The sequence below is a fragment of the Pogona vitticeps genome, chromosome 1, assembly GCF_051106095.1.
Source record: "Pogona vitticeps strain Pit_001003342236 chromosome 1, PviZW2.1, whole genome shotgun sequence".
Classification (NCBI taxonomy): Eukaryota; Metazoa; Chordata; class Lepidosauria; order Squamata; family Agamidae; genus Pogona; species Pogona vitticeps.
Window position 1 is genome coordinate 109,311,538 of NC_135783.1, and position 21,448 is coordinate 109,332,985.

Genomic DNA, 21,448 nt, shown 5'->3' on the forward strand with positions numbered 1-21,448 from the left:
ATTGTTTCAGAGTTCTCACAAAGGAACCAGACCTTGCTGTACAGTTCAGGTTCCACTTGGCTTCTGTAACGGCTTCCGCTCACTGTTCAGCTAAATGCATGCTGTGTAAGATCAGCTTTGAGCAAGCGTCACTGGGATGCAAAAGAGTGTATAAATCAAAGCATTCTTAGTTTTTACACAAGCAGGTGCCACATCAGAGTACTGTCTGCGGATCAGAAAATAGAACCATGGCTAGCAACTGCAGTCATGATAGTTGGAACAAGCATTCTGACTTGCGCTGTTTGAGGTCAGAGGCACTTCTTTTCCTGAATATTGGAGTAATATTATTTGCCTATTGTTCTTGAGGTGATTTTCTGTAAGTCAAGCTGAGATGCCATTGATGTTACCTGTTTATACAGCATCTCTTTGTGATGGTATCTTCCTGTCTTTGTAGCATTATCATTTGACCACACAATTTTACATACATGGAAAATGATTTCCAAGCTGAATTCATATAGAAATCCTGTAAGCAAGTTTGTATTCCTGTCTTCTTTAAAATGTTAGCAAAAGTGATGTCTGGCTTGGCTTAATGCATACCATTTCATGGTCAGTTTTCTTAAATGTAGGAATCTGTTAGCAAGCATTCTTAAATACTGCCTGCCTGCTGGGACACAGCCGGATATAACATAATAATTTTTTTTTAAAAAAAAAATCAAAATATTAAGCACTTCCTTTTTTTATGTCTGCATTCGCCCTTTTCGCCCATCACCTAACCAGTATTGTCTGATCAGGCAACATCAGACATCTGTGTGTGCCTAAGTACTGTACAAGAACCTGAATGCTGGATATAGTCTTTCTGTTTTCTCATTCTAAAGCCCTTTTTTTTGGTCTATCAGTGGATTCATAAGCAGGAACCTTCTTTCTGTTCATGGGTGTTTTTTTCTTAGCTGGGGCTGTTACAGTGATAGAGTTGTTTACATGTTCCCCTTTGAAAAATGTGTTTTTTTTCTTGGAATTCTATGAAGTGTGCGGTTTCCCTGTTTATTATATGCAGGAGCTCTCAAAAGAAGGGAGAATCTGGAATCAGAAGCATAAGCAGCAAAATTAAAGGCGTGTTCAAGAGTACCACGATGGAAGGAGCTGTGCTGCCCAGCTATGGCCTGGCTGAAGGCGAGGATGACTTTGTGAGCAATCCTTTATCCTGGCTGCTTCCTCAACAAGCCATTTTATTTTGCACCTCTTTTTCTTCCCTTCCCTTCTTGTGACCTAGCTTAAATCGGGAAGTACCTGGCGGAAGACCAAGAAACAGAGACCAGCGTAGTGCAGTGCAATTTTATTGGAGCCAAAAGAGGCACGCTAGTGGCTGTGCTCTAAAGGCAAGCAAAAGCCCCTAACAAAGACAGCGACAGACCCTTATACCTTAGCTGATCAGTTTCTTATGCTATAGAGCAGTGGTTCTTAACCTTGGGTTACTCAGTGTTTTTGAACTGCAACTCCCAGAAACCCCAGCCAGCACAGCTGGTGGTGAAGGCTTCTGGGAGTTGCAGTCCAAAAACACCTGAGTAACCCAAGGTTAAGAACCACTGCTATAGAGCAGAGGTGTCAATCTGAATTTCATCTTGGGTCCCGTCGGCATTATACTTGCCCTCAAAGGGCTGGTTGTATCTGCTCTTTATACTACAAAGAGTGTGAGCTCAGTGGTACATTCTTATGTTATACTTGCTTTTGAAGTGTCATGGACAACCCTTTCAAGAATCACAGTCCTCACAACATTGTATCCAACATGGTATTGTCCAGGCCCTGCCGATGGCCCCTTTTTCAAGGTTACAAGGAAATCCCTTTATCTCTTCCTGCAGACTACATACACTACAGCATTAAGGAATGTCAGAAACATACACACATGTATGTAGGCATGGTGAGAGGCAAACAATAAAGGCACAATATTTTTGCACTATAAGACACTGGCAGTTTTCTTGGAAAATACAGAACAATGACTACAGTAATACAGTTTAATAAATGCAGACTATCACTTTCGTTGTCCTTTTTTCAGTTTCTTTCTTTTATGCTAGTATACTTGGTAGTAGCTAAGTTAACATGACCCCGTTTGTCAAATCATTCAAGCAGCAGTTCAACTGCCTGTATAGTCGAACATTTTATAAATGATTTGTTCAGAATGTGGCACAGATATTGTCAGCAAGGAACTGTTCATGTGTGTAATTTGAGTTTGGTGGGGGGGTTTTAAGCTTAGGTGTGTTTTAGTATCTTACTGTATTTGAGTATCTGCTTCTTCATAAGAAATCAACAAAAAGAGTTTTTTGGAGCGTAGGTTACAAATGGCCAAAAAACCAAAAAACCAAAAACCACAAAATCTTTCAGAGGAGGGGAATTTGCTGGTTTTCTTTTCCTCATGTGCCCCATGAAAATTTTTTAAATTGGTTGGGTATCTTCTGAAACACTGGGGTTTGATGCAGGGTGGATAAGAAATAATTGATGAAAATGGTTCCTTCTTTCCCACAAGCAAGTGTTCCTTCAGTGACCAGAAGAAGCACTTCTGTTTACCAAAGGGCAATTTGGGATACAAGCCAGTGACTGAAATCCTATTGGCATAAATATGCCTGCAAAAGGCTGATAATGTCATCAGCATGGGACAGTTTTCAGAAATAAAAACATTCTTACTTCTGTCCTGCAGCTCCCATGTAATCCCTTTCATTGTGTGGCAGCCATGGGAGCTGCAGGACAGGTGGAGGAAGTCTTTAATTACCAAAACATTGTTGGTGTTGTACGATCATCAGCCTTCTGCGGGTGTAATTATGCCAACAGAGTTTTGGCCAATGTGTTTTGTGGATTCTGTTTCATTATTAGAATAATTGATACCTTTTGTCTCAAATACTTGAGGTGATTTTTATCCCAAAATTTCAGTGTTTGTTTCGATTGCTTTCTCAGTTCTAGCTGTCATTTTGAAATGTTAGGGCTGAATTCCAGTTTTTTAAAACAAAGTCCTCCATAACCAACTTCCAGATGTATGTTGTGATTATGCATGGGGAGAATAGTAGCTCCACCCTAAATATTTTTGATATAGACTGTACTCCAAGACTTAATTTCCAAAGGAGAAGCTTCAGTCTGTTAGGATAAAAAAAGAATATTGTATTTTTTTCAGAACTAAATATATCTGATATACAGTTATATTTATTTGTATGTTATAATTATATTCATAATTTTATTTGCACACAGTTTTAGAAATTATAGCTAATTTATTCTTGGCCATTCAGCTGAAAGATTTGTGTATATGATAAAGCTGGAAGAAGAAGCTCCAAATTGTTAAATGATAAAGCATATTCAGTAACAAAATCAGATATTTTTTGCACATCACTTGAAACTATGAATGGGATTTTACATTTTTTTTCATTTTTGTGAATATTGTGATAACTTTTATATTCATAATTTAGCTCAGAGTGGTCCCTTGATACATGAGTCTTTCACTGTAGATTGAAGAAGGCATCATGGTAATGGAAGATGATTCTCCTGTGGAGGCGCTTAGCACACCCAATACCCCTCGTAATCTTGCTGCTTGGAAAATTACTATCCCATATGTGGACTTCTTTGAGGACTCTTTTGAAAGGAAAGAGAAGAGAGAGAGAATTCCAGTGTTTTGTATTGATGTGGAGAGGAATGACAGAACAGCAGGTAGGCCTCTGAGGAGGATATGGGTCCCTACCTGATGCTTAGACTAGAATGTGGATGAGTAGCTTTTGGACTATGGCTCTTAAAATCCCAAGATAGCATGGTCACTAACATGCTTGCTGTCAGATTCTGGGAGCTGTAGTTGAAAAACTTAATGATTCCAAGTTCTTTATATGCATATAGCATTAGCCCCTCATATTTCTGAGAGAGATTCAGCTGCAAAAATGTAAAGAACAAACAAACTTGAGTATATTGTCCAAAACCTGTATTATTCTGGAACATTGCATCCATTCTGGTTAAGATATGTTCCTTAAATATGTTTAAATGTGCTGCAGTAGTGTTTGGACTGCAGTAAGTAATTGTTGCCAATAGTAACTTTTAATAGTTTTGAGGAATGTTGCCCTTTCTGTTGGATTTTTATGTTTGCATACAGAACCCTTTAACCTTTCCTGGTAAGACAAAAGAGGAAATCATGCACGTGTTTGTATTTTCAGTTGGACATAAACCTGAACACTGGTCTGTCTACAGAAGATATCTTGAATTTTATGTTCTTGAATCAAAGCTAACAGAATTTCATGGTACGTCTGCACCTCCCCCTCTCCCCACTTCTGTACAGTAGTTGGTTTTTGTAAAACAATGAAACTGAAAATAAAGCTTGGCTCCGATTTATTTGAATTTTGCCATATTATCAGGTACATTCCCTGATGCTCAACTACCTTCAAAGAGGATAATTGGACCAAAGAATTATGAATTCTTAAAGTCAAAGAGAGAAGAGTTTCAGGAATACTTGCAGGTAGGGGCCAGAAAACTGGAGCCACAGGTGTGTCTTTGCCTGCATAACACAAACAGGTCCTACATCAGCTTTATGGCTGAACAATGTTACCTGCTATTCACATACATTTCAGGTAACCAGGATCAAAATGGTTTTCTTATGCAAATTGTTATCTTTATCTAACATAATGTTAAAATTAACTTCTAAGTTGTCATTGCTAGAGAAAAGGTGATGTGAACGCAATCTCATTTTTTTCCCTTTTTGTCTCCTTCAAAGAAACTTTCACAACATCCGGAGCTAAGCAACAGCCAGCTTTTAGCTGACTTTTTATCCCCTAATGGTGGAGAGACACAGTTTCTTGATAAAATGTTGCCTGATGTAAATCTTGGTATGTACAAAGTTCATCTAGGTACAGATGTTGTGTAGACTAAGTATTATGTCCCTTGTCATGCACCCAGAATGTTTTTCTATCATCCATCTGAATTTCAGTGTGGTGGTTTTTACAGAATAAAAGATGTTGCTATGAGTGGTCCCTTCAGTGCCTCTGGATGTTGTGGGGGCATGGCAAGGGAATTTCTGTCTGGTCTCTGCAAGAATCCCCCCCCCTTTGGCACATTGTAGTAAATGGGAGTATAATGAATAGCTTGTGTAAATCAAAAGGCTTAAATCTAATTGTTAGTCCCAACTAGAGTAGACTTATTGAATCAGTTGCTGAGGAATGCTTCAACACGGTATAAATCCAACCAATACAGAGGGTTGTTTCTGGTTGGGACTACCAGCTGGACTAAGGTCATTGTTTTTAAGCTATGCTAAGGTAGGTGGCTTGGATCTGGAGATCCCATGATCTGATCTCAGCTCATGGGATGATTCTGCTAACAGAACTAGGTGATTTTTCACAATTTCTTCTGAAAGTACCTGTTTCTTCTTAATAGGTGCTGAGGGAGGGGTTGGGAAGCCCTTCATCACAACTTGGGAGGTAGTAAAGGAGGGAATTGAGGTGAGGGGAAATCCTCCTTGGCAGTTCTTCCACCACTTGGAGCATCTGCCTTATTCAAAAGTCTTCCACAAATGGAGTTTTTATTCACTTTGGCGTTCCAAATTGCCAAGGCATTTGACCTTAGGTATTTTCTCTGTGGCACTGCGGGCTAAACTGCAGAAGCCTGTGCTGCAGGGTCAGAAGACCAAGAAGTCGTAAGATTGAATCCACGCGACGGAGTGAGCTCCCGTTGCTTGTCCCAGCTCCCGCCAACCTAGCGGTTCGAAAGCATGCAAATGCAAGTAGATCAATAGGGACCACCTTGGTGGGAAGGTAACAGCGTTCCGTGTCTACGTTACACTGGCCATGTGACCTCGGAAGATTGTCTTTGGACAAAACGCTGGCTCTATGGCTTGGAAACGGGGATGAGCACCGCCCCCTAGAGTCAAATACGACTGGACAAAAATTGTCAAGGGGAACCTTTACCTTTACCTTACTTTCTCTGTGTATCAATTTAAAGGTGTAGACTGACCAGAGAGTAATTTGGAAGTTGCTAGGCAACTTGGTAATTCTGAGCAAAAGTTGATGCAATGAGAATATCTTATAAATGAATTGAAATAAGTGGAATATTAGTCTCTGCCTGTGATTATTGTTGGTTTCTTCTTGTTTAGTTACACACAATTTATTTTATTTTATTTTATTTATTCATTCGATTTATACCCCGCCCCCCTAGACAGCGTCTACTCAGGGTGGCTTACAAAATCATAAAATATCATTAAATAACAATAAAAACAGCACAATCAAAATAAACAACATTCATAATCAAAAAGACATTTGAACATTAATATAGTGTGGTCAAGCCTGGCGGAACAGTAAGGGGAGTAGATGTTTTGTTTTGTTTTTTAATTTTAAACCACCCAAAGTGGTCTTGTTGCCAGATGGGCGGTATAGAAGCTGAACAAACACACAAATAAATAAATATAAATAATAAATGTTTTATATGGTCGGAGTTGCTGCTTAAACAGTCTTTCAAAACAGACCAAAAGATAAATTTAGTGCTGATAAAATTAGCGAAAGAATGTAGCTATGTTTACTGAGAAAGCGAAATAAATGATGTTTTTCTTTTAATTTTCAATTGCAGGCAAAATTATAAAATCTGTTCCTGGAAAATTAATGAAAGAGGTAGGTGGTATTTTTCTTCTTTATAATTAATACATTTTATTGAAAATTACTTGTGGATTCATCTCAAACAATTCTTATTTTGAAAACTTGCACATTATGGCTATTGTTTGGTTAATTTCAGAAAGGCCAGCACTTGGAGCCATTTATTATAAACTTTATTAATTCCTGTGAATCTCCCAAGCCTAAACCAAGTAAACCAGAGCTTACTATTCTCAGTCCTACTTCTGAAAACAACAAAAAGGTATAGTATGTTTACTGGGATGAAGCTGGGTAAAATTGGCCAGGGAGAACCAATAATAAGTTCTGTTAAAAAAATAACATTTCTGCTTTTGTAAATATCTATCTTTCTCATTCCAATTAATATAATTTGTTGAGATCTGATGGATGTGTGTGTGTGTGTGTGCGTGTGTATAAAACATCTATGCTTCTTCCATATATATCTAATCATATACAGTGGTGCCTCGCAAGGCGATGTTAATTCGTTCCACGGAAATTGCTGTCTTGCAAAAACATGTCTTGCAAAACGCAGTTCCCCATAGGAATGCATTGAAATCTATTTAATGTGTTCCAATGGGGGGAAAAATCACTGTCTTGCGAAAATCATCCATAGAAAACATCGTCTTGCAAAACACAGTTCCCCATAGGAATGCATTGAAATCTACCATATTGGGGAAAAGCAATCCCCTCACCTGCACTGCCTTTAGAAATGCAGTGGGTCTCAGATAGCCTTCCCCCTCTTTCTCTCTCCAGCAGCAAAGAAGGAGGGTTAAAGGAGTCAAAACAGCCCCCTGGCTCCCGATCATGGTGACTTTGCCACTGGGGAGAAAAAGAGGGAGAATGCAATACAAGACATCACCAGGACTTGCTGCCTTTGCAATAGGTCCTGATGAGGGATAAAAAAGAGATGAAAAGGATTCTAGAAAGACCAGGGAAAGCACAAATGCAATCCCCCATTGCCACAAATTATGCAGTTGAGTTCCTCACACTTGGGGAAATCACAGGGATCAGCACACCTGAAGTGCAATGGATGAGCCTCACCCTGGGAAAACCACTTTCATGACCATGAAAGGTATGAGTTGGAGTGGCCTTTGCACCTCCTACCCCCTTCTGTGTCCTGCCCCACCAAGGCATGGTGACCCTCTGGCTGCACCTCCTGCTCAGAACAGGGCTGCACAGTCCCAGTCCTGCCAGAGTCCAAGAGAGCTCCTTAGTGTTTTGGGGTGCCCTGCGGGACCCCCATTATGGGCTGGGTGTTCCTCCCACAATCCTCTAGTGCACAAGGTAATGTTTTCCCAGGGTGAGGCTCATCCATTGCACTTCAGGTGTGCTGATCCCTGTGATTTCCCCAAATGTGGGGAACTCGACTGCATAATTTGTGGTAATGGGGGATTGTATTTGTGCTTTCCCTGGTGTTTTTAGAATCTCTTTACCCTTTGGTCCTTGGCTGTTTTCATTATCCTCTACCATTCAAATTTGCAGCCATGGCCCTGCTGGCTTTCCAGGAGGCAGATCCTGGAAAGGCAGCAGCATATACTTCCCCCCACTTTTTTGGGATAAAAAGTGGGTCTTATATAGTCAATGTGTTCCAATGGGGGGGGGGAACCATCTTGTAAAGCATCGGTCTAAAAAAACCCTATCTTGCAAAGCATAGACCAAAACATCGTCTTGTGAAAATCATCCATAGAAAACATCATCTTGCGAAGTGCCACAGCGATCACAAAAACCCATAGTCTTGCGGATTAATCTGAGGAAGGGTTTTGGTTGTTGGTTAAAACAGTGGAAACATCTGAAAGAGCATGTGTTATATTTGAGGGTTGGACATTCTGGTGAAGGATATAGTATAACTTATACAAAGTCCATTCAGAGACAGTAGGAGGAAAAATTGACATATTGACATTGAAAAGATTGAAATGGCCTCCAAAAAACCAAAGCCCCAAATGCCAGAAATCTCTCCTGCCTAACCTCAAAGTCTGGGAAAACTAGTGGCACAAGAACCAGACAAAGAATAGCAGACTACCATGCAGAATTGACTAACAGCAGGATTTCAACAAGTAAATGAATGTCTCAGCCAAATAGTGGATCAGATGAAAAAGATGGCATTAGAGATTTCAACAGATAGCTGAAAACAAAGCAAAGGCACAAGATCTTGAGGAAAAAGTGAGGGGAACAGATGCTAGAGTGAATCAAACTGAAGAAACATTAGACACAGTACAGATGAATCAAAAACAGAGTGACAACAGATTAATAATGCTAGAGATGGAGAGAACATTGAAGATGCTGAGATATGAAAATGTGGCAGAAAAGGAAGGGGAGGATCTAGAGATATTAATGAGTAAGGCTTTGGTTGCAGAAATAGGGACGGAAGCAGCTGACTTGCAACAATATGTGGAAGCAACTTACAGGGTGAATTAAGCATATGCAAGAAGAAATAATCTCCCCAAAGAAATCCACTTGAGATTTACGAAGAAATCAATTAGAGACAAAGTTTTAAGAGCCTCACAAGATAAACAATTGATAATAGAAGACAGGAAAATTAATGTCCTAAAACAAATTCCCTGGCAAATGAGGCAGAAAAGGAAGCAGTACTCCTCCCTTATATCTTTAGTTCAACAAAATGGAATTTCATATAGATGGCTGACAGCAAAAGGTTTATTCTTTCGAATTGATACACAGAGAAACAATATAACTTCACTGATGAAAGCGCAAGCCTTTATGGAAAAAAATGAGAAGAAACTGATAAAACAGGGAAAAAGAAGGAGGGGAAATCAGAAGAAAGACCTCAAGAGAAATCAGACCACTCATCACAATCAGAATCAGACACAGAGCCAGAAAAACAGGAAGTAGCTGAGCCAAGACATACAAGAGGCATGACGAAGAAAAAACAGAAAGGTAGTAACCAACAAGATGACTAAAAAACAAATCAAGATCTTTTCGGTTAATATAAATGGCCTAAATTCACCTGAAAAATGGAAAAAGACCTTTCTACAACTGCAGAAACAGAAATCTGATGTAATTTGCATACCAGAAACCCATATGAAAAGAACAGATCAGAAACCGCTGGAATGTTCATGATTAGGAAATTTGTTTGCAGCTTCAGACATAAATAAAAAGAAGAAAGGTGTGGCTATGTATATAAAGAAAGAACTGGAGCAAAAACTAATTTTTGTCTCAGACAACGGAAGGATATTAATGGTGGAAATCCAAAGTGAATCAACAAAAATGTTAATTATTAGGAAACTGCAAAGAAGCTTAAATTTGCAAAGCATTTTTTTTGAAAACACAAACAAACCAGGGGGATGGTTAGCATATAAATTAAGGAAAGAGAAGGAGAAAAGAATAATACAAACACTGAAAGATGAAACATGGACTGAGAAATTTAAACAAGAAGAAATAAAAAAGATTGTTGAGGAATTCTTCTGAAATTTATACAGTAAAAAGGAAGTAGACAAAGAATCTCAAAAAGAATATGTACTGAAACACTATAAAATGAAACTGACCAAAGATCAAATGCACTTTAAATGAGCCTTTAACATATGCAGAAATTATACAAGCCCTCAAAAAGAAAAAAAAGTGGAAATCACCAGGCCCAGCTGAATATTACAAAGAATTAGAAAATGTATTGCTTAAACCATATAAGAAACTCTTGGAATTTGTTGAAGAAAAGGGAGTATTGCCACCAATGTGGTCGGAAGCGATAATCTCTTCCATACATAAGGAAAACATGGAGGGTAAAGAAATCAGAAACTACAGACCAATCTCATTACTAAACGTGGATTACAAAAAATATGCAACCATGTTGGCAACTACAATGTATCAAGACCAATCAGGCATCCTTCCAAAAAGGTAGATGAAAAATAATATAAGGATAATCTTAAATACTTTGGAATACTTTGAAGCTCACCCGGAAAAGCAAATGGCTATGATATTCTTGGATGCAGAGACAGCTTTTGATAATCTGAATTGGAATTTTATGCTACACCAATTGGAAGTGCTACAAGTTGGAGAAAGATTTTTGAAATTAATTAAAGCAATCTCTACCCAGCAAAAGGCAAAAGTTAGAATCAATGGAGAGCTGACGAAAAAAATGCAAATACTACAGAAAGGTACAAGACAGGGGTGTCCACTCTCTCCATTACTATTCATTCCTACTCTAGCAATATTAACTGAGCAAATTAGAGATAAAAAGGAAATAAAAAGACTGAAAGTAAGAGGTCATACTTTTAAGCTCCAAGCTTTTGCAGATAATCTAGTTATTATATTGAAGGATCCAGTGGACTAAATTGAATACCTGATGGGAGATGCTGATGAATTTTGGTGATATGGCAGGAATGAAAATAAACCAAAAGAAAATAAAAATACTTGTTAAAAATATGAGAGATCAAGAACAACATAAATTAATAGAAAGGACTAACCTTCAAGAAGAGAAGAGAGTCAGATACTTAGGGATTCAAATCACAAAGAAAATTAGTACAGTGGTGCCTCATTAGACGACAACCTCGCAAAACGATGAATCTGCATGACGATCAGGTTTTGCGATCGCTATAGCGATTCACAAAACAGCGTTTCCAGTGGACGATTTTCACTGGACGATGTTTGGGTCTGTGCCTCACAAACTGTTTCTCGCAAGACGATGATTTTGGCACTGATCGGCGCTTTGCAAAACAGGCATTTTCAGGACCAATGCTTCGCAGGACAGCCATTTTAACAGTTGATTGGCGCTTCGCAAAATGGCTTCCCTATGGGCGATCTTCGCAAAACGATGATGATTTTTCCCCATTGGAATGCATTAAACAGTTTCAATGCATTCCAATGGGAAATGGTTTTCGCAAGATTATGTTTTCACAAGACAGCGATTTCTATGGAACGGATTATCATCGTCATGCGGGGCACCACTGTACATTATTTAAAGACAATTATATGAAGTTGGTTAAAGAGACACATAATAGCTTGGAGAGATAGGACAAATTAGAGCTATCAATGATGGGAAGAATAGCAGTCATCAAAATGAATGTTCTATCTAAAATTTTATTTTTATTTCAGACAATTCCCATAATATTAAAACAGTCATTTTTTTTCAAGAACTTAACAAGAGAATAATGAGATTTGTGTGGCAAGGTAAAAAACCAAGAATTAAAATCAAAGCCATGTAAGATGCCAAACAAAAGAGCAGGTTTTGGTCCCCCAGATTGGGTATTGTATTATAGAGCCTGTGTATTAGTCTGTATAGGAATGGGTAACTTTAAATAATGATAGACTGACTACACATGTTGGAAGGACATGATTTACAGTTAGGTTGGCATGCTTTTCTATGGTACAAAAAAGATAAAGAGTAGAAAAGTTTCAACTCGCATATGAGAAGAAGAGCTCTACTAGGGACTTGGAAAAAGATCATCCAGCAGATTTACCAAAAAAACACCAGGCTGGGTATCACCCGTAGAGGCTTTTATACAACCTAACCTCATGACAGAAACGAAACTTTTTAAGACGTCAAGATCTATTTAAAAAATGATTGTGAGCTAAGGTCCGTTAAGGTCCAAAGAAGAGTTAGAAACGCAAAACTCTTATTTTATACAGAACAAATGGTATTTGATAAACTTCTGCTGGGCTGAAATGATAAAGTAATTAAGAAAATGTATGATCATTTTCTTGAAGCTAAAATGCAAGATGAGATCATAAAATAATGTATGATTAGGTGGGCACAAAATACACTGGTGCCTCACACAACGATGTTAATTGGTTCCAAAAAAAATCAACGTTGTGTGAAACATCATTCTGTGAAACACCATTTCCCATAGGAATTAATTGAAAACTGGTTAATCCGTTCCAATTGGAACAGATTGCCATCGTTCAGTGAAAATCCCCATAGGAAACATCGTTGAGTGAAACAATGTTTCCTATATTGGAATGTATTGAAGCCGACTCAATACATTTCAATGCCTTTGCGAAGTCCTTTTTCGCTCCTGTAAAAGTGTCTTACAATGTTTGGACACTGTTTTAAATGATTGCAATGGTTAGTCCACCTCCTGAAACCTATGCAAACTTAATTTGATGTTGTTCAGAGTCGTCCTTAATTTTTAGTGATTTTTTGAATTTTCTCTCATTGGAATGTATTGAACTTTCCGTCCAATGCATTCCATTGAGAGAAAATTCAAAAAATCACCAAAAATTAAGGACGACTCAGAACACCACCAAATTAAGTTTGCATAGGGTTCAGGAGGTGGGCTAACGATTGCAAGCATTTAAAACCTGTTCCAAACATTGTAAGACCCTTAAAAATGAGCGAAAACGGAAGAGCTTCAAAAGCACTGAAGCCGGCTTCAGTGCTTTTGAAGTCTTTTCCGATGTCCCTTTTTGCTCATTTTTAAGTGTCTTACAATGTTTGGAACAGGTTTTAAATGCTTGCAGTCGTTAGCCCACCTCCTGAACCCTATGCAGACTTAATTTGGTGTTGTTCTGAGTCGTCCTTAATTTTTGGTGATTTCTTGAATTTTCTCTCATTGGAATGCATTGGACGGAAAGTTCAATACATTCCAATGAGAGAAAATTCAAAAAATCACCAAAAATTAAGGACGACTCAGAACAACACCAAATTAAGTTTGCATAGGGTTCAGGAGGTGGGCTAACGATTGCAAGCATTTAAAACCTGTTCCAAACATTGTAAGACCCTTAAAAATGAGCGAAAACGGAAGAGCTTCAAAAGCACTGAAGCCGGCTTCAGTGCTTTTGAAGTCTTTTCCGATGTCCCTTTTCGCTCATTTTTAAGTGTCTTACAATGCTTGGAACAGGTTTTAAATGCTTGCAATTGTTAGCCCACCTCCTGAACCCTATGCAAACTTAATTTGGTGTTGTTCTGAGTCGTCCTTAATTTTTGGTGATTTTTTGTTTTCCCTATTTAAATGAATTGAACTGTCCATTCAATTGATTTAAATGGGGAAAATAAAAAAATCATCAAAAATTAATGAAGACTCAGAACAAAACCAAATTAAGTTTGCACATGTTTCACAAGGTGCACTATGGAATCCAAGCATTTAAAACAGGTTTCAAACATTTTAAGACACTTTTAAATGAGCAAAAAGGGACATCGTTAAGTGAAATTCCCCCATAGAGAACATCGTTAAACGATGGGGGAAATTCCTCAAAAAAACCCATCGCTGTGTGAATTCATCGTTGTATGAAGCAATCGTTGTGCGAGGCACCACTGTATAGGACATAATATTGATATTGATCAATGGTTGAAAACATGGAAAAATAACAGAGCTCACAAAATCAGTAAATTTTAAGGAGAACATATATAAGATGTTTTATCGGTGGTATATGACTCTTAAAAATTGTCAAAGATTTATACAGAGGTGTCAAATGTTTGTTGGAAGTGTGAAGCACAAGAGGGAAGCTTTTACTATATGTGGTGGACTTGTAGAGTCAAAGTGTGTTAGGAAGTAAAGACACTGCCAATCTCATTGAGTGATTAGGTGACAGAATGGCACATTTTAGCAAAGTTATCTGCTTTTGTTTTGCTTTAAAAAAAAAAAAGAATGCTGGCTGCAATTTTGCAGTGCAAAAGGAGAAAAACCTAAAAGTGCAAAGTTAATGTCAGAACTAGGTTAGTAGTTGGCATGCCTAAGAAATGTATGTTGTTCAAGCAAAGCTTCAGGTATGGCCATACCAAATATAACAGATCATCTCATAGCTCCTGATTTTGCAAGGGGGAATTGTTATTGATGCTGTTAATGCAAACCCAAGAACTCATCTATAATAATGCTCTTGTTGAATGATGAATTTATTTTAAAAACCTTTACATTTCTCTGTTTAGCTTTTTAATGAGCTGTACAAGAACAATGCGAACCGCTCTGAGAACTTAGAGAGAAAGCAAAATCAGAACTACTTTATGAAAATGATGGCAGTTGAAGGCGTCTATGACTGCTTAATCTATATTGGTGAGAAATCTTTTAAATACAAAGCCCAGTCAATTCTGACCCTGTCAAGCATATCATATAGGTTACAGTGGACCCTTGACTTACAGCCGGGTAGGTGGGGCTCGTCAGCCATGGAAGGCAGCCCATCTAGGAGAAGGAAAACTCCAATTTCAAACCTCCACTGCCTTGTGGCTATATCCACTGATGGAAAAGGCTTCAGGAGTTAACCTCGAGGCAAAATCCGGAGCTGGAGTCCCGAAGGCAGCATGTGTCATTCTGCCAACTCCTGCGACATTGCTGGAACCAGTTGTATTGGCTCTTGCCTTTCCATTGGACCATTTCAGCAATGTGGAGAGGGGGGATCTGCTGCTTGGGTAACAGCCTATCCTCCATATTACCTTACCCGGGCTTCGTGCTCTGGAGAGGACACTCCTCGATTCAGAGCATGTTACCATAGTCTCTCGAGACTGAAGGATGCCTATGTATGTATGACTTACAGACGGCTTGACTTACAGACTTTTTGAGTTACAGACTTCTCTGGCCGCAAAATTTAGGTTTGACTTGCAGCCTGAGAATTGACTTACAGACCAGAAAAAAACCAAAATGGAACAAAAACGGCCTGTTACGGGATTAATCTGTTTTCAATGCACTGTAGGTCAATGGAGACTTGACCTACAGACTTTTTGACTTGAGAACCGCCTTCCAATACGGATTAAGTTCTCAAGTCAAGACCCCACTGTATCTTACAGGTTTCGTTCATATTTCATCCTGAGGATTTGTTACCCCAACAGTGACCTCACTTATGTACATGAGAATTCTCTGCCAGTATCGGAGAATTTTCACTTTCATGATTGCAAGAACTGGGACCCTTAACAATTCAAGAAATGTTGACAGAGGTCTCAACAGTGACATCAGCTTTCAGGGCTCTTAGTTCTCCAGTTGCTGTGCTGTGTGAGTGAAGGAATGGCGAGGCAATCCATTCTTTAGGAAAACGTGCAAGTGATATGTTGGTTTCCCCCCCCCCTTTGTTTCACATGGGAACTGGGACTCTGCTTACATTGTGAATGTGCATTACAGTTAAAACCAAGGAACTAGTAGCTTACAAAGAGGCTTCAGTTTGATCATCTGAGAGTCCTGTGCCTCTGTTTTCATTCTTCACATCAAAGTATACAAAGGTCTCTGCAGAGGAGGGGATGGGGAACTGGGAGAAACTGGCATCCTGGTCAGTTTTCAGTACCATTGAATGGGAAGAGGAGACTGGAAGGTACAAGTACACTGATAAAGAGCTGCTATGGTATATCTGCCAATTATAAATATGGCAGTAGAAGAGGCAGCCATTTTCTTTTGTTGCATGGAGGTCCCCCAGGGCCCAGTCATGCCTGTGGTATCCCTCCACCTTGGCAGATATATCAGGTGGAGAAGTGTCTCAGCAGCTAGGATAGTTCCAGGATCTGCACAACCTGCCTGCATTCCCCTCACCTCCTTAAATTTTAATGTACTTTAGAATATGGGAGCTTAGTCAAAACCTTGGCAGTTTGAAATTGAAGTATGTTCAAAGAATATAGTGTGCTGTCATATGCTAATTATATGTAATGACATTGACCTTACAGGCATAAAGGTTTTCCACATTCCTGATTGGCTTCTTCTCATTATGATGGGAGGCCGAATTCTCTTCAAAAACACCTTAGAGACATACACAGACAACTATCTCCAGTACAAGCTGGAACAGCTCTTTCAGGAGCACCGTTTGGTGTCACTTATTACACTTTTGAGAGGTCAGTATAAAGTTGTGCCACCTCCTGCTGATTAAGAGTTCTGTTGTCAAAGAGAATGTTGCTCCATTTTGTACTTGCACAGTGTTTCATGGGTGGGCTTTTTCCTTATGATGCAAAATGTAGCACATACTGGAACAAGAGATGAGTAATGAGCATAACATTTTAAAAGAAAATGAATGGGTTTTAAGGCAAGAAGCTCATATTTCATTGATCCCTTGCTAACTATCTAAAGTTGTGAAGCAGGAGATGGTCTGTGCAGGCAACTCTGCATTGTTCTAAAAATCGTGTTTATTTTCAGATGCTGTGTTTTGTGAGAATTCTGAACCTCGATCTCCTCAGGATAAGCACAAACGGGCAAAACAGACCTTTGAAGAAATGATGAAATACATTCCAGGTTCATTATTTTAAATATATTCTGTCAAAAGGAGAGTCACTTTGCAAAATGCACACTTCTTTAGCATGTGTTAATATGGGTGTCCTTGGTGCATGTTTTTTTTCAAATCTTTGTGTTTAAAAAGAATGATTTTATCAATTGTGTGAGGTGGATTGCTTTGCTAAGATGCATGAAGCCCTTAACATTTCTCATGTCATTCTTGGCCCTTGCCCTTCCTGATATTAGCTTTTCTTGGCAGCAACATGAGCAGTTGCTACACATTTGATCTGTTCATTGGGGCCTCTCCTGGAAGCCCTTCAAATTTGGTGGGCTGTGTTATGATTTTAAGAAGGCATAATTTAATCTCTAGCTTAATCCACTTCTCAACACTTACACATTGAAAACCCTAGGAAAGCTTACCATAAGTCTGAATCATCTTGACAGCACATGATTGCTGTTAAAACAAAGGCAGAGATTAAACTTGTCTAACCTCGCTTTTAAGACAGTTCCACAGTTGTGGTGTTGCTATAGAAAAGTGCCTGCCCTCATGCACCTATGGACCTGCCTATCTTTGTAATAGGTCATGTGGAAATTCTTGGCAAACCCATATGCCATGAGATAGTCCTTCAGATATCACAATCCAAAATGCTTTAAGGAAGAACCATTATAGGGAAGGACCATTTAGGGTTCCAAAGCAAAGTACGAGCCAGTGTATGTGGTACGTTTTTCAATTTTCAAAATACCGGTTCTTTTTTATTAACAATATTAATAATGATGATATTAACCATATTAATCAGTACCTGTATTTATATATTTTTGTTCCCACCCTCCCTTGTCCCCTGTAATAGATTCATATCCAAAACCTATATAATGAAGCTTTCCCAGGAAAAATATAGTTATATTCCAAGTAGGTTACATAAAGACCAATTGCAAAATAATCCAAGTGTTTTATTCCTTTAGCTATAGGCAGTTTGGTAGTTAATTTTTTCCTGCGGCATTATCTGCCATACTCTAGAATATCATGCTGTGAGTAATACCTTCTGGATATTCTTGCATTCTTTACCTGTAGTCTGTCTCACAGCTATTAGAAGATGGCCTATTAAGTTTTTACGTTAAATTGACTTTTAACTAGAAGGGCTAGTTCTAAGAATTTAGCAATCGGCTGATCTGTAATTTTTGTTTTATTTCATTAAACACCTCTTCCCAAAACTGACCTGCTTTTTTTCCCCTTTTTTTGCAAAACCACCAAAGGTGTTAAAATGATCCGTTATACAGTGGTGCCTCACACAACGATGTTAATTGGTTCCAAAAAAATCAACGTTGTGTGAAACATCGTTCTGTGAAACACCATTTCTCATAGGAATGCATTGAAAACCGGTTAATCCGTTCCAATTGGAACGGATTGCCATCGTTCAGTGAAAATCCCCATAGGAAACATCGTTGAGTGAAACAATGTTTCCTATATTGGAATGTATTGAAGTCGACTCAATACATTTCAATGCCTTTGCGAAGTCCTTTTTCGCTCCTGTAAAAGTGTCTTACAATGTTTGGAAGCTGTTTTAAATGATTGCAATGGTTAGTCCACCTCCTGAAACCTATGCAAACTGATTTTGGTGTTGTTCTGACACTTCGTTAATTTATGATGATTTTTTGAATTTTCTCCATTGGAAACCATTGGATGGTCTGTCTAATGGTTTCCAATGGAAAAAACAAAAAATCATCATAAATTAACGAAGTGTCAGAACAACACCGAAATCAGTTTGCATAGGTTTCAGGAGGTGAACTAACCATTGCAATAATTTAAAACAGCTTCCAAACATTGTAAGACACTTTTACAGGAGCGAAAAGGGAGATCGGCAAAGGGCTCTTTGATCTCCGTTTGCCTTTTAAAGTTCTTCCCGATCTCCCTTTTCGCTCCTGTAAAAGTGTCTTACAATGTTTGGAAGCTGTTTTAAATTATTGCAATGGTTAGTCCACCTCCTGAAACCTATGCAAACTGATTTTGGTGTTGTTCTGACACTTCGTTAATTTATGATGATTTTTTGTTTTTTCCATTGGAAACCATTAGACAGACCATCCAATGGTTTCCAATGGAGAAAATTCAAAAAATCATCATAAATTAACGAAGTGTCAGAACAACACCAAAATCAGTTTGCATAGGTTTCAGGAGGTGGACTAACCATTGCAATCATTTAAAACAGCTTCCAAACATTGTAAGACACTTTTACAGGAGTGAAAAGGGAGATCGTTGTGTGAAAATCCCCCATAGGAAACATCGCTGTGTGAGGCAGCAAATTTAACAGAAGAAGGCATCGTTGTGTGAATTCATCGTTGTGTGAGGCACTCGTTGTGCGAGGCACCACTGTACTTACATGCTCTTGGACATAAATGTGAGTGCTGTTCAGATGTGAGAGCTGAAGTTGGGTCAAGTATCATTTTTGGAGTATTTTCAACACAGTCTCCATGGCAATAACAGAAAACTCTTTATATGGAAATTTTGTCAACATCTTCAGCCATTACTGTTGATTAATTTTCATATCCCAGTCATGTTCTCACATCAAACAAAGCCCCAAGGAAGAGCCATAATCCACCTCAGTCAACAATGAATAAAGTGTATTTGGTAATAAGGCTGTATGTTATGTTCTACATAACACATTCCAGATGGCGGTTTAGAATGTTGCTGGACTTGGTTCTAACTGTAATTTTAAAACACATTTCAAAAATGAGAGCTGTGTGTGAATAATCTGTGATCGCTCACTGAACTATGGATCACCCAGGCCAAGAAATAGACATCTAGCACCACTTTCTGGGAAAGTTCAGGCATATTGAAGAACCCATACTCTCAACCTCCATACCAAAAGGTTGCCACCAAATTACCTTGACTGATTTCAGAAACTGAGCAGGATTGGGTCTGGTTAGTACTTGGATGAGCGTCCCCCAGTGAATACTAGGAAACTCCAGGAAGGGCAAAGAAAAGGGGCTGCCTGCATCTCTAGAGATCTGCTGCCAGTCCATCAGTAACACCGGGCTGGATGGATTGAAGCTCTGGCATTGCCTAAGGCAGCTTTGCATGATTTCCTAGGGATCTGATACTGGTGATACTGAATATTACTGAAAGGTCCAGCAGAGTCAACCAGGTGTCACACTTTCCCTGTTTCTCTGTGTAGACCAGTGCTCACCAACCTTGGGCCTCCAGATGTCCTTGGACTGCCACTCCCAGAAGCCTTCACCACCACGTCTGCCAGCCAGGATTTCTGGGAGCTGAAGTCCAAGAACATCTGGAGGCCCAAGGTTGGGGACCACTGGTGTAGACCATCCACTCTGGTTCTTTCCATCTTGTTTGCAAATGTGGTGTGAGGTCAGAGAACACTATGATGAACAGGAGAGTTTAATTTTCTCTCTGTTTGGGTGTGGTTTAGAGGCAGCTTGTATATGGAATGAATTCTGATGACCAGCAGAACCGAACATTCAGAGGACAAGTCTTTCCCACCCACCCCCCAAGAACTGTTTAGTTTTATTTACTCAAGTATGCAGTATCTTCACAGTATTATTCAGTTGTTATTGCAGCATCTGCATAACTTAGAAGATGGATTATCAAGACAGTAAGAGAGATAAAGGCATGATGGGCACACCTAATCCATCACAATGGTTGAATAGAACATAATAGGCATTTGTACCCATGACCCCGGGTGGGGTGATGGTTCAGTTGGTGAACACAGAATTGTGAGGTTACTCCCCTGTTCAGTTTGTACAAATGGAACAAAATTTCCAGAACAATACTTTGATAGGAGGTGTGCCCAAACACAGATTACTTACTAAAGCTGCTGATCTTGACAAACGGTTTAGTAGGAATCAACTGTTTTTAGAGACATGGCATCAGCTGATCTCTTTTGTTCCATAAGCGTTCTAGATGTCTTACAGCTCTGAAGATCTGAGTTCATATCCCTTCCTTGTCCTAACTGGTTATGTCTTGCTGTTTTGTTTAGATTTGATTGGTAAGTGCATTGGAGAAGAGGCAAAATATGAAGGCATAAGACTTCTGTTCAATGGTTTGCAGCAACCAGTGCTTAACAAACAGGTGGGTACCCTTACAAAACAACAAGCTCTTCGCAGTGATTCAGAAACAGCTTTTCTTGTTTCTTGCCTACACTGTTGCTGAGCCCTGACGTGCCAGAGTTGTGGTGGTGGTGGTGGTGTCACAGTAGGTTAGAACATCTTGCCTCTTCTTCCTGGCCAGATTAATCAATGGCAAACTCACGTCTGTCATCCAAGAAGCTACCTGCTCATTTAAAGCCAGGTTTGGCACTGTGTTGCAGTTTGCAGTTCAGAAACACCACACACACTGTTAGAAGAGGCACTGTTAGAATAGTAGGCAAAAGAAAGTTATAACCAGCTGTTTTTAGAGCTACCAGAAATGTGTTCCAAGCTCCAGCTCCTAGTCTGGCTTGGATGGTTAAGACAGCAGCGCTTACAGCCCGAGCTGCTGTGATGGCTGGAGATGTAAGCCGATTCCAGGCCTGGATTTGAACAGTTGAGATAATCTGTGGGGAAATAGCCATCTGCTGTTGAGAAACCATTCAGACAACACAGAGCTGGGGAATATCACTGGAGTTTTCTCTTCTCTGAGCTGCCCCAGTCCCAAGGTGATGGAAACCTTTACTGTTGCTGATTCAGCAGTGTGTCAGTATGTGATAATGCTTATGATTTGAATCTTAGCTGAACGGAACAGATAGCTTGCTGTTGGCACACCGTGTCCTGGCAGAAGCCAAGGACAGATTGAGCAAGAAGTTGTGGTGC

General features: G+C 39.2%; 1 protein-coding gene, 1 non-coding gene and 1 pseudogene across 4 annotated transcripts in view; 2 read left to right on the forward strand and 1 right to left on the reverse strand.

The window, feature by feature from the left end:
* The window catches only part of SNX14 (sorting nexin 14), a 51,238-nt gene that overhangs the window by 27,380 nt on the left and 2,410 nt on the right, over window positions 1-21,448 (forward strand). For all 3 annotated transcript variants that reach the window (XM_020792632.3, XM_072999055.2, XM_020792812.3), the window contains exons 16-26: window positions 1,034-1,163; window positions 3,465-3,663; window positions 4,155-4,238; window positions 4,353-4,453; window positions 4,709-4,820; window positions 6,550-6,590; window positions 6,712-6,831; window positions 14,401-14,524; window positions 16,114-16,278; window positions 16,577-16,672; window positions 20,638-20,729. In XM_020792632.3, coding sequence (XP_020648291.3) covers window positions 1,034-1,163; window positions 3,465-3,663; window positions 4,155-4,238; window positions 4,353-4,453; window positions 4,709-4,820; window positions 6,550-6,590; window positions 6,712-6,831; window positions 14,401-14,524; window positions 16,114-16,278; window positions 16,577-16,672; window positions 20,638-20,729 — 1,264 coding nt within the window. The remainder of the gene's footprint in view (window positions 1-1,033; window positions 1,164-3,464; window positions 3,664-4,154; window positions 4,239-4,352; window positions 4,454-4,708; window positions 4,821-6,549; window positions 6,591-6,711; window positions 6,832-14,400; window positions 14,525-16,113; window positions 16,279-16,576; window positions 16,673-20,637; window positions 20,730-21,448) is intronic.
* LOC140703314 (U1 spliceosomal RNA) lies at window positions 7,516-7,667 on the reverse strand (annotated as a pseudogene).
* Window positions 7,829-8,000, forward strand: LOC140703543 (U1 spliceosomal RNA). The gene has a single exon (XR_013540932.1). It is a non-coding gene; the product is annotated as a U1 spliceosomal RNA (small nuclear RNA).